This window comes from Bombina bombina, chromosome 1 (genome assembly GCF_027579735.1).
Source record: "Bombina bombina isolate aBomBom1 chromosome 1, aBomBom1.pri, whole genome shotgun sequence".
Lineage (NCBI taxonomy): Eukaryota > Metazoa > Chordata > Amphibia > Anura > Bombinatoridae > Bombina > Bombina bombina.
The window spans coordinates 1,146,199,290-1,146,212,682 of record NC_069499.1 but is presented as its reverse complement, the minus strand read 5'-3'; the positions used below and the strand labels follow the sequence as shown (position 1 = coordinate 1,146,212,682).

The window sequence follows — 13,393 nt, the reverse complement described above, 5'->3', positions numbered from 1 at the left end:
GGAGCTAACAGATGCATTAGCGGGGCCTTGGAGGTTCAATCTAATTTATCTTTTACGGCCGTTACCACTACTTCCTAGTGTAGTGACTCGAATCAAGCAGGCATCAGTGATACTGATTGTTCTGTCTTGGCCGCGAAGGATATGGTTCGGGGAATATTGTCACAGGGATCTGCTGACCAAGGTCTCTTTGTTCATCTATGTCTCTGAGGCTGACTGCGTGGAGATTGAACGCTTAGTCCTAGCCAAGAGAGGGTTTTCTGAGAGTGTTATTTTTGCTCTCATTCAAGCTTGTAGCTGGTTGCTCGTTGCATCTATCATAAGGTGTGGAGGACCTACTTATTCTGTTCTCCAGGATGAACTGGAGAAGGGCTTTTTCTGCAAGTCCCCTGAGGGGACTGATTTCGGCCCTGTCTGTGTTACTGCACAAGAGGTTCACCGAGCTTCCTGATGTGCAGTCATTTGTTAAGGCTCTGCTAGGATCAGACCTGTGTTTAGATCTATTGCTCCTCCTTGGACTTTAAATCTTGTTCTTTAGGTTGCATGGGTTCCGTTAGAGCCTATACATGAAGTAGACATTAAATTATTGTCTTGAAAGTTTCCTTTTCTATGGGCTATTGCTTCTGCACGCAGAGTATCTGTGTTTACTGCCTTGCAATGCGTCCCTCCTTATCTGGCTTTCCATGCTGATAAGGCTGTTCTACGAACCAAGTTAGGTTTTCTTCCTAAGGTTGTGTCAATTAGCAACATCATTCAAGAGATTGTGGTTCCTTTCAACGTAATTCTGGATGTGGGTTGTGCCTTGAAGTTCTATCTTCAGGCCACGTAGGAATTCAGACAAACTTCTTTCTCTGTTTGTTCTCTCTCCGGGAAGCGTGGGGGTCAGAGGGCCTCTTCGACTTCCTTATCTTTTTGGCTGAGGCGTGTCCTCCGTTTTGCCTTGAGACAGTGGGACATAAGCCTCCTTTGAGGATTACAGCTCATTCAACTAGAGCTGTGACCTCTTCTTGGGCCTTTAAGAACGAGGCTTCTATGGAGCAGATTTGTAAAGCGGTTACTTGGTCCTCTTTACATACTTTTGCAACATTTTACAAATTTGATGTTTTTGCTTCGGCAGAATCAGCTTTTGGGAGAAAGGTTCTGCAGGCTGTGGTGCCCTCAGTATAGGGTTCGCCTCCTTTAACCCTCCTGTTTTTTTCATTCAGTGTCCTCTAGAGCTTGGGTATTTGTTCTCACAAGTAATGAATGAAGCAGTGGACTCTCCTCCCATTAAGATGGAAAACATAAATTATGCTTACCTGATAATTTCATTTCCATCTGTGGGAGGAGAGTCCACTGCTCCCGCCCGTTTCTCCGGGGGGCGGACCTAAATTTAATATTATTCTTCTGGCACCATTTATACCCTGATATTCTTCTACTGTTTCTTGTGCCCTTGGCAGATTGATTAGGGGATGAGGGGAGTGGGAGTGGAGGAGGTATTTAAGCCTTTGGCTAGGGTGTTTTTGCCTCCTCCTGGTGGCCAGGTTCTTAATTCCCACAAGTAATGAATGAAGAAGTGGACTCTCCTCCCACAGATGGAAATGAAATTATCAGGTAAGCATAATATACGTTTTAAATTCTCTTTAATGCAAATAGACAGAGCTCACTGAATAGTCTAATCTTACCATTTTTTTTATTAAAATCTGCTGATTAATAATCAGTTAGGTTATGACAATGTTGCTTACGTATGCTAAGTAGAATAAAACAGGAAAACTACTGCAGATGCATTTTTCCGTGACATACCTTTAAATGGCTATCAGAAAATCACAGTTTGTGTTATCACATTCATCAGAAACAGATTCATTTTATATTTACATTCTGTTTTGAGAGACTTTCGTTTCATTATTAGCTGATGTGATGAGGTTCGATTTTAGATACTTCAAGCACAAACAGACTTCTAGGGAATTTCATTTGTTACAAGAGGTTATTTGTGAACATTTTATATCTTTATTTATAATGGACTTGGACTATGTCTAATTTTGTATATGTAAACCCTAAATCTACTTATAAAGAGTTCTGTAACCCACATAGCTTACGTGTTTGTGTGCATTGCTTATATAGAAAAGGTTCTTTGAGCACCCTAAGGGTGCAATCATTTTTCAAGTGGTGCTTGCATGCAGAACCTAGTGGGGGCAACACAGAGTACTGAAACTAGGAATTTCCCTGGCATTATTCGTGCATTTTGGCAGTATAGTATATATGTATTTTGGCTGATATTAAGACTATCTGTATATGTGAAAGTGGAAGGTTAGCATTGTATATACTGTATGTCATTCTGTCACTGGAAATGGAAAGTTTGTTCAAGACTCCATAATATCTGTATAATATCCACATAACAGGCCTGGCCCATGAATTAATCATGGGGTTTGCTTGTCATCTCTCAATGAAGTGCTTAATTCATGATGCAGCTGGTATAATTTATTGTTTGACAATCAGTTCCCATACACAGCTGCCTTCATAAGGAGAGATGTAACTGATCCCTTAGTCTGTATACAACAGTAAAAGATTCTGGGAGTATATTACTGTTTATCTTAAGAAGAGCTGGCATTTATAACATTTGCAAGTTCTCTACTAACCTTAGCTTTTTTCACCCTTCTCTTTTTGTCCCACCCTAGGCTGGCTGCAGCGTGAAGTGAGAGGAGGGGTGCGGACTCCCTGGTTTAGGCTAAGGAAGTTTTGGTTTGTGCTGACACCAGATTCCTTGGATTATTACTGTAACAATGAGAAAACCAGCAAACGCATTGGGAGCTTGGTGCTGACCAGCCTGTGCTCGGTGAGATGGCCGAGTAAACAAGTCTACAAGGAGACAGGTAAGACAGAAGAAAGAGGGAGGTAAAGTACATATATAGAGACTAGAGGGACAAAAACGCCAACATTAAAATGAAATATACTGAGATGAATGTGAGCTATTGAACTGGTGGTATAGTAATATAAAGACGATAAGTGTCGCACAGAGGTTGTAAGAAATAAATACCATATCCCTCCAAGCAATGTAGTGCAGAAGAGATATGCACAACTAGTTCTGTATCATATAGTCAGATGCGTGTTCTTGTTCCCTGTACATCAACATGCAAACCAACACAATACACACTAAACAGTGAAATAAATCATATTAGAGAGCTTAGGAAAACTGTTGGTCCTCATCTCATAATTTTCTTTTCAATGTTCCTGTCACCTTTGTACTTTTACCGATAAGGATACACTGTAGAATGTGTTCAACTTTTGCGTTGTGTTCCCAAACTAATGGTATATTTATGTACACAAGTATGGAACTGTGCAACAGGTCAGAAAGCACACAATCAGTAGATATAGCCATAAATATGTCAATTTATAAAGCTTAGATAGAATTGTTAATTCATGGTTTCCTGTAAGCCTTGTAAATACACTATTTTAAATGTACAGAACCCCTAGGAACAGATTACTGTATTTTCATTGAAGTCCAGACTAAGGGGCCGAATTATCAAGCTCTGAATGGAGCTTGATGCCCATGTTTCCGCGCGAGCCTTCAGGCTAGTCGGAAAAAACAGTTATGAAGCAGCGGTCTCAATACTTCAGCTTCAAAACTGGTCCGCCTGCTCTGAGACTGCGGACATCAATCCGCCCGATCCTATACGATCGGGCTGATTGACACCCCTTGCTGAACTACTTGTGCAAGGATAAATGCCGACAGCATTGAGCGGATCATGTCGGACAGACCGATGATAAATCAGCCCCTAAGACTGGGAAACTATGTAGACTATATACAGTATATCATAAAGCTACAAATTATTTTAAAATACTTATTATATGGCTTGCTTAAAGCTTTTTAGTGCCAATATACCACAAGACAGTTAATCTACATATTTATATTTTTTTGTAGTTTTTTTATTTGATTCTATCTGTCTTTATAATACACGTCTAAATGAAGAACATTAAAGGGACAGTGAAAACTAATATTGCAGTATCAGTTATACACTTCCTACTAATGCGCCATTGCTAATGACGTCAACTGCCACAGCTCAGTTTGTGAAGAGGGACACAAAAATTTTGGTTTATTTAGGGCAGATTAAAAAAAAACCTGTAAACATTTCTTAAATACCCACTTTTAAAAAAAATGGGAAAATGTCTTTTTAATTTTAGCACATGTATACATAACAATTTATCACACTTAATCATTTACGGAAAAAAAATGTCTGCCCTAAGGACACTGGAATGTCACCGTGTATGGAAGAAAGCACTGTTATCGACTGTATACAGAGCATCTAAATGAAGCCGTACACTGGGTGTGTGCCATCCAGAAAGTGATCGACAGCAAAGCTCCTCTGGAGACCCCCACACAGCTACTCATTAAGGATATTGAAGTGAGTGATCGTGTTCTGAGCCGCTGGCAAATAGACGCTTCACTGGAATGCAGTTCTTGTGTAGGAATGACTTAGGGATGTCATAGGGGGCATATAGGGGGTATATCTACAGTATATCTAGAGGTATGGGAAGAGTGATAGAGCTTTATGTTCCCATCATTATACTACATCTATTTCACACTAGTAACATGTTGAAACAGGATGTCCTAATAATAAATATGTGGCTTTGTTACGCAGCAGTTTTGCAATTAGGAACTTACATTTGTTGACACTTTTTATAGAAAATCTGCATCACCATCTAGAAACCACAGAGGAAGTTTTTAACTTTTTTTTATTTTATTTTTTTAAAGGAAAATATTCATAACCAGAATTCGGTGGATGAAATCTACAAACTGAACCCTATTCTGCGACACACAAATAGCCCCTTGTATGCCCCCCTTTTACCCTTTTCATATGGATCTGAGGATATTTCCAGTGAGTAAAGCATTTTTTTGGTTAAGTATCAAAATAATTAGTAAACCTATTTGTGTTTCAAAAATACAATGCTATTAATTAGTAATATGGTAGACTGCATTAAAGAAAGACAGAGCGTAAAACTGAAGTGAAATAAAAATGATTTTTTTATATATTAATAAACAGAAAAGCCGCATTATTCAGTCAGCCAAAGGAACAATAAAGAGTTTATTTTATGCATTTGCGATTTTTAGTTTAGTACGAGTGTGGTGTGGGATCTCTCTTGCATTGTAGAGTTGTTTTTCTTTGTTGTTTTTTTTTTTTTTTTTTTAAAGGGACACTAAACCCAAATATTTTCTTTTGTGATTCAGATAGAGCATGCAATTGTAAGCAACTTTCTAATTTACTTCGATTATCAATTTTTCTTCGTTCTCTTGCTATCTTTCACCTAGATTACGAGTTTTGCCTTAGGAGGGGTGCGGTGCTAACGAGCAGTTTAAGCTCACCGCTTACTTACAGACAGCGCTGGTATTACGGGTTTTTACAAACCCGGCGTTAACCGCAAAAAAGTGAGCGGTGTGAGCTGGCTGAACGTGCTCGTGCACGATTTCCCCATAGGAATCAATGGGGAAGAACCGGCTGAAAAAAAACCTAACACCTGCAAAAAAGCAGCGTAAAGCTCCTAACGCAGCCCCATTGATTCCTATGGGGAAAATACATTTATTTCTACACCTAACACCCTAACATAAACCCCGAATCTAAACACCCCTAATCTTACACTTATTAACCCCTAATCTGCCGCCCCCGCCATCGCCGACACCTATATTATATTATTAACCCCTAATCATCCGCTCCGGACACCGCCGCCACCTACATTATACTTTAGAACCCCTAATCTGCTGCCCCCAACATCGCCGAACCCTACATTATATTTATTAACCCCTAATCTGCCGCCCCCAATGTCGCCGCTACCTAACTACATTTATTAACCCTTAATCTGCCGCCCACAACGTCGCCACCACTATAATAAAGTTATTAACCCCTAAACCTAAGTCTAACCCTAACCCCCCTAACTTAAATATAATTACAATAAATCTTAATAAAATTACTACAAGTTTTACAGGCAACTTTGTATTTACTTTAACTAGGTAGAATAGTTATTAAATAGTTATTAACTATTTTATAACTACCTAGTTAAAATAAAGACAAATTTACCTGTAAAATAAACCCTAACCTAAGTTACACTAACACCTAACACTACACTATAATTACATTTATTACCTAAACTAAATACAATTAATTACAATTAAATTATCTAAAGTACGAAAAAAAAAAACACTAAATTTCAGGAAATAATAAAATAATTACAAGATTTTTAAACTAATTACGCCTACTCTAATCCCCCTAACAAAATAAAAAAAAGCCCCCCAAAATAAAAAAAAATCCCTACCCTACACTAAATTACAATAGCCCTTAAAAGGGCCTTTTGTGGGGCATTGCCCCAAAGTAATCAGCTCTTTTACCTGTAAAAATAAAGTACAAATACCCCCCCAACATTAAAACCCACCACCCACACAACCAACCCTACTCTAAAATCCACCCAATCCCCCCTTAAAAAAACCTAACACTAACCCCTTGAAGATCACCCTACCGTGAGACGTCTTCACCCAACCGGGGCAGAAGTCTTCATCCAAGCCGGGCAGAAGAGGTCCTCCAGACGGGCAGAAGTCTTCATCCAAACGGCATCTTCTATCTTCATCCATCCGGCGCGGAGCGGGTCCATCTTCAAGACATCCGACGCAGAGCATCCTCTTCATCCGACGGCCGACGACTGAATGAAGGTTCCTTTAAGTGACGTCATCCAAAGTGACGTCCCTTCAGCCAATAGGATTGAGCTTGCATTCTATTGGCTGATTGGAACAGCCAATAGAATGCATGCTCAATCCTATTGGCTGATTGGATCAACCAATAGGATTGAACTTCAATCCTATTGGCTGATTGCATCAGCCAATAGAATTTTTTCTACCTTAATTCCGATTGGCTGATCGAATTCTATCAGCCAATCGGAATTGAAGGGACCCATCTTGGATGACGTCACTTAAAGGAACCTTCATTCAGTCGTCGGCCGTCAGATGAAGAGGATGCTCCGCGTCGGATGTCTTGAAGATGGACCCGCTCCGCGCCGGATGGATGAAGATAGAAGATGCCGTCTGGATGAAGACTTCTGCCCGTCTGGAAGACCTCTTCTGCCCGGCTTGGATGAAGACTTCTACCTGTCTGGAGAACCACTTCTGCCCGGTTGAGTGAAGACGTCTCACAGTAGGGTGATCTTCAAGGGGTTAGTGTTAGGTTTTTTTTAAGGGGGGATTGGGTGGGTTTTAGAGTAGGGTTGGTTGTGTGGGTGGTGGGTTTTAATGTTGGGGGGGTATTTGTACTTTTTTTTTTTACAGGTAAAAGAGCTGATTACTTTAGGGCAATGCCCTGCAAAAGGCCCTTTTAAGGGCTATTTGTAATTTAGTGTAGGGTAGGGCTTTTTTTATTTTGGGGGGCTTTTTTATTTTGATAGGGAGATTAGAGTAGGGGTAATTAGTTTAAAAATCTTGTAATTATTTTATTATTTTCTGTAATTTAGTGGGGAAGGGGTTTCGTACTTTAGATAATTTTATTTAATTGTAATTAAGTTTAGGTAATTAATTTAATTATAGTGTAGTGTTAGTGTAACTTAGGTTAGGTTTTATTTTACAGGTAAATTTGTCTTTATTTTAACTAGGTAGTTATTAAATAGTTAATAACTATTTAATAACTATTCTACCTAGTTAAAATAAATACAAAGTTGCCTGTAAAATAAAAATAAACCCTAAGCTAGCTACAATGCAACTATTAGTTATATTGTAGCTAGTTTAGGGTTTATTTTATCGGTAAGTATTTAGTTTTAAATAGGAATTATTTAGGTAATTGTAGTAATTTTATTTAGATTTATTGTAATTATATTTAAGTTAGGGGGTGTTAGGGTTAGGGTTAGACTTAGGTTTAGGGGTTAATACATTTAAAATAGTGGCGGCGACGTTGGGGGCGGGAGATTAGGGGTTAATAAATGTAGGTAGGTGGCAGCGATATTAGGGACGGCAGATTAGGGGTTAATAATAATTAACTAATGTTTGCGAGGCCGGAGTGCAGCGGTTTAGTGGTTAATATGTTTATTATAGTGGCGGCGATGTCCGGTTTGGCAGATTAGGGGTTAAAAAATTATTTTAGTGTTTGCGTTGTGGGAGGGCCTCGGTTTAGGGGTTAATAGGTAGTTTATGGGTGTTAGTGTACTTTTTAGCACTTTAGTTAAGAGTTTTATGCTACGGCGTTGTAGTGTAAAACTCTTAACTACTGACTTTTAAATGCGGTACCAGTGTTGACAGGAGAGGGTCTACCTCTCACTTTTGGTCAGAGGTAGACCCAATGCAAGTCCCATTGAAAATATAGGATACGCAATTGACGTAAGTGGATTTGCGGTATTTCCGAGTCTGGCCAAAAAAGTGAGCGGTGAGCCTGTCATTTCAAGACTCGTAATACCAGCGGGCGTTAAAAAGCAGTGTTGGGACCTCTTAACGCTGCTTTTTAACCCTAACGCACAACTCGTAATCTAGGTGTTTATTTGCATCCAAGTTTTTTTTTGGTTCAGTACGATGGACAGCGCTTGTTTATTGGTCGGTTAAATTAATCCACCAATCAGCAAGAACAACCCAGGTTGTTCACCAAAAATGGACCGGCATCTAAACTTTGATAATAGGAGTAAATTAGAAAGTTGCTTAAAATTTCATGCTCTGTCTGAATCACGAAAGAAAAAAAATTGGGGTCAGTGTTCCTTTAACCCCTTAATGACCACAGCACTTTTCCATTTTCTGTCCGTTTGGGACCAAGGCTATTTTTACATTTTTGTGGTGTTTGTGTTTAGCTGTAATTTTCCTCTTACTCATTTACTGTACCCACACATATTATATACCGTTTTTCTCGCCATTAAATGGACTTTCAGAATCTATATTCTAATATTATAATTTGCTATAAAAAAATACAAAATATGATGAAAAAATTGAAAAAAAACCCACACTTTTTCTAACTTTGACCCAAAAATATGTTACATATCTACAACCACCAAAAAACACCCATGCTAAATAGTTTCTAAATTTTGTCCTGAGTTTAGAAATACCCAATGTTTACATGTTCTTTGCTTTTTTTGCAAGTTATAGGGCAATAAATACAAGTAGCACTTTGCTATTTCCAAACCACTTTTTTTTTCAAAATTAGCGCTAGTTACATTGGAACACTGATATCTGTCAGGAATCCCTGAATATCCCTTGACATGTATATATTTTCTTTTAGAAGACATCCCAAAGTATTGATATAGACCCATTTTGGCATATTTCATGCCACCATTTACCCGCCAAATGCGATCAATTAAAAAAAATTGTTCACTTTTTCACAATTTTTTTCACAAACTTTAGGTTTCTCACTGAAATTATTTACAAACAACTTATTCAATTATGGCATAAATGGTTGTAAATGCTTCTCTGGGATCCCCTTTGTTCATAAATAGCAGACATATATGGCTTTGGCTTTGCTTTTTGGTAATTAAAAGGCTGCTAAATGCCACTGCGCACCACACGTGTATTATGCCCAGCAGTGAATGGGTTAATTAGGGAGCATGTAGGGAGCTTCTAGGGTTAATTTTAGCTTTAGTGTAGTGTAGCAGACAACCCCAAGTATTGATCTAGGCCCATTTTGTTATATTTCATGACACCATTTCACCGCCAAATGCGATCAAATAAAAAAAAAAAAACGTTAAATTTTTCACAATTTTAGTTTTCTCACTGAAATTATTTACAAACAGCTTGTGCAATTATGGCACAAATGGTTGTAAATGCTTCTTTGGGATCTCCTTTGTTCAGAAATAGCAGACATATATGTCTTTGGCGTTGCTTTTTGATCATTAGAAGGCCGCTAAATGCCGCTGCGCATCACACGTGTATTATGGCTAGCAGTGAAGGGGTTAATTAGGTAGTTTGTAGGGAGCTTGCAGGGTTAATTTTAGCTTTAGTGTAGAGATCAGCCTCCCACCTGACACATAACACCCCCTGATCCCTCCCAAACAGCTCCCTTTCCTCCCCCACCCCCTCCCCGCCATCTTAAGTACTGGCAGAAAGTCTGCCAGTACTAAAATAAAAGGTATCTTTGAATATTTTTTTATTTTTTTTAGCATATTTACATATGCTGCTATGTAGGATCCCCCCTTAGCCCCCAACCTCCCTGATCCCCCCAAAACAGCTCTCTAACCTTCCCCCTCTGCCTTATTGGGGGCCATCTTGGGTACTGGCAGCTGTCTGCCAGTACCCAGTTTGCAAAAAAAAAATGTTTTTTATATATTTATTTTTGCTTTTTTTCTGTAGTGTAGCTTCCCCCCAACAGACCAACACCCCACCCCCTTTTTAAATATAATCTATTCCCCCCCTTTTTCCCATTTCTAACAAAAATATTTCTGTAGTGTAGCGGTTCCCACCTGCTCCCTCCCTGTGCACGTACGCGCTTCCGTGCGTGCCCCCGGCCATCCCCGCCCACGATCCCGCCCCTCCGCATCACAAGGGCCATCGATGACCGCCACCCGCCTCCCACACTGGCTCCCACCCACCAACGAGCATATCCATCGATGTCCGGTGCAGAGAGGGCCACAGAGTGTCTCTCTCTGCATCGGATGTCTATTAAAGGTTATTAGAACATGAAACCTTCATTTTTTCTTTTGTGATTTGGATGGGGCATACAATTTTAACAACTTTCCAAATTACTTTTGTTATCAAATTTGCTTTTCTTAGTATCCTTTGTTGAAGGAGCAGCAACACACTTCTGGAAGCTAGCTGAACATATTGTGTAAGCCAATGAGAAGAAGCAAATATGTGCAGCCACCAATCAGCATCAAGCTCCCAGTAGTGCACTGTTGCTCCTGAGCCTACCTAGGTATGCTTTTCAACAAAGGATAACAACAGAAAAAAACAAATTAGATAATAGAAGTACAATGAAAATGACAGTAAAGCAGATAAGACAAAAAAAGATGCTCTTTTATTCTGCTTATTTATTTTAGTTCATTCCCCCCCTACGTTTATTAACATTTATTAATATTAATTATAGATTAATTATATTAATTATAGATTAATTAGATTAATTATATTATTACTCATATTGTCACTTCAGTACTTGTGAAAAGAGACAGACACAAAACATCAGAACATATTGAGAGAAGAAATAAAAGCATTACAGAATGAAACACACTTTTTTACAATGGTATTTTTTTTTATTAATTGTGCTATGAAGAGCATGATATCACCAAAGACGCAGCGTAGGACATCCTCAACACTGACAAACCTATGAACGTCCTTTACTGGTCTGAACTAATACCAAAAAAAAAAATAAGCAAATCATTCAAATAAATAAGCACATTTTAAAATATACATATGACATTCTAGGTACCTTGTGGTCCTTAGAATGTGAGTTTCTTTTAGTTTCCTTGAGACACTTTATCAGAAGCATTTGTTTTTCTGGTGTCAAAATATTATGTTCCTTTTTTGTGTCTTCTACAATGATCAAAATATTTCTGGTAGTTTACCAAAAGCTAACGTGCCATATCCCACTTGTAATCCGCTCACAGACCACTTACGGAAAGTGGAGTTTATCCCTGGGGGAATTTCCCACAAAATAAGGAAATCATTGTATGTTTGTTGGAAGACCCTAGACGCCAAGGCGTTTAAAAGTGACTCATCTACTTGTCATCCTTTCATCTTTTCTCTCCATTTCCCAATTTCATGAAGCTGAAAAGGAACAGAAACTTCTTATGCTGCATTTGAAAACAAGAAATTCTCATGGGCATACGTATATAAATAATAATGTTATTGTTATTGCTACTAAATATGTTTTATATTGTTTCATTGACCAGTTCCTAGTTACATTTTTATGATAAGGTTGCCTCCATTGTTAGACCTATAGGGTTAGAATATATGCACTGTTTTGAAAGTACTGTCATTTTCTCTTACATGGTGTATCCAGTCCACGGATTCATCCTTACTTAAGTGGCACTTCCTGTAGGGATTGAGAATATCCCACAAGTAAGGATGAATCCGTGGACTGGATACACCGTAAGAGAAAGTAATTTATCAGGTAAGCATAAATTCTGTTTTCTCTTACATGGTGTATCCAGTCCACGGATTCATCCTTACTTGTGGGATATTCTCAATCCCTACAGGAAGTGCCACTTCCTGTAGGGATTGAGAATATCCCACAAGTAAGGATGAATCTGTGGACTGGATACACCGTAAGAGAAAGTAATTTATCAGGTAAGCATAAATTCTGTTTTTTCTCTTACAATGCCTCTCACAATTTTTTCCCTCACAAATATCCAAAACATTACTTATTACATATAACGTATTTCTTTTACATTTAAAACTTTATGTACAATGTACTAGAACCCATTTATATGCTGTGTGTCCCAATATTGTAATTGACCGAAACATTGTTGTTAAAAAAGTTTTCTCTCACACAAACAGCAGCAATTACGTTTTCCAATGGTTTTGTTTGTTTTTCTACAAAAGGTTGCATTAAAGCTTTATAAATTTATATTAAATCTAACAGGAAGTGCATTTGTGTGCAACCTATCCCTGGATGATACATACATCAACCAAAGCTCTATTGCTCTCCAGCATGAAGGATAGGAACACCTATTTCTTTTATAAGATGGGGAGAATCCATGAGTTATCACATGTGGTATTAAACTCCTAGTGGACTGAATTTTACTCCCACACGTGATGGCTCATGGACTCTCACCATCATAAAAGAAATTAATTTAAGAATAATTTTAGTTTTCTTTCATAAGGTTACGAGACTCCATGAGCATAGTTTAGATTTGTGGGGGGGGGGGGGGGGACTTGCCCCAACATTGCAACTTGAAAATTGCATTTATCTCATTCACTTCTCTATGCATAGTATGACTTTCTCTGTTAAGGATAGTGGCATCAAGACAAAATGCTTCACAGGGGCAATAGATTATTTATGAATTCCACATGCTTGGCCAAAGTTTAGGGGAAAAATCTGCCCCTTATTCTATCGACTAATAGTGACGACTACTCGTACAATCCAGCTAGACTGTTAGATATTATGTAGATATTCTTTACTTACAAACATTTATATTAACTGTTTTTCAAGCGTTGTAGAGGATGTAATTGTTTTACCCACTTATCAATAGGTTCTTGTTTCATGGGCAAGAAATAATTTATTGGGCAGCTATAGATGTTAATGGCAGGAACATCCACTAACATCATGTTCAATGTTAGGTGAAGCGAAATTCAATACATTTTAAACGACCCTGTTTTACAATGTGAGCCCTTTAGAAACCTTACAAGCATCAATGAATCTAGCTCATTGCATAGTGTATAACGCTTGATTGCCAATAAGCCAAAATTAGACCTTAGTGCATCTGGGTCACTGACTGTGCATCCTGTTTTCTATTTGCTGTTCGACCAGTAAGTCCTCTGGCT

The 13,393-nt window shown here is 38.4% G+C and overlaps 1 protein-coding gene across 2 annotated transcripts in view; it reads left to right on the top strand.

Moving 5' to 3' along the window:
• The window catches only part of PLEKHH3 (pleckstrin homology, MyTH4 and FERM domain containing H3), a 183,521-nt gene that overhangs the window by 94,434 nt on the left and 75,694 nt on the right, over positions 1–13,393 (top strand). For both annotated transcript variants that reach the window (XM_053699361.1, XM_053699366.1), the window contains 3 exons: positions 2,652–2,846; positions 4,219–4,376; positions 4,727–4,850. In XM_053699361.1, the coding sequence (XP_053555336.1) occupies positions 2,652–2,846; positions 4,219–4,376; positions 4,727–4,850 (477 nt within the window). The remainder of the gene's footprint in view (positions 1–2,651; positions 2,847–4,218; positions 4,377–4,726; positions 4,851–13,393) is intronic.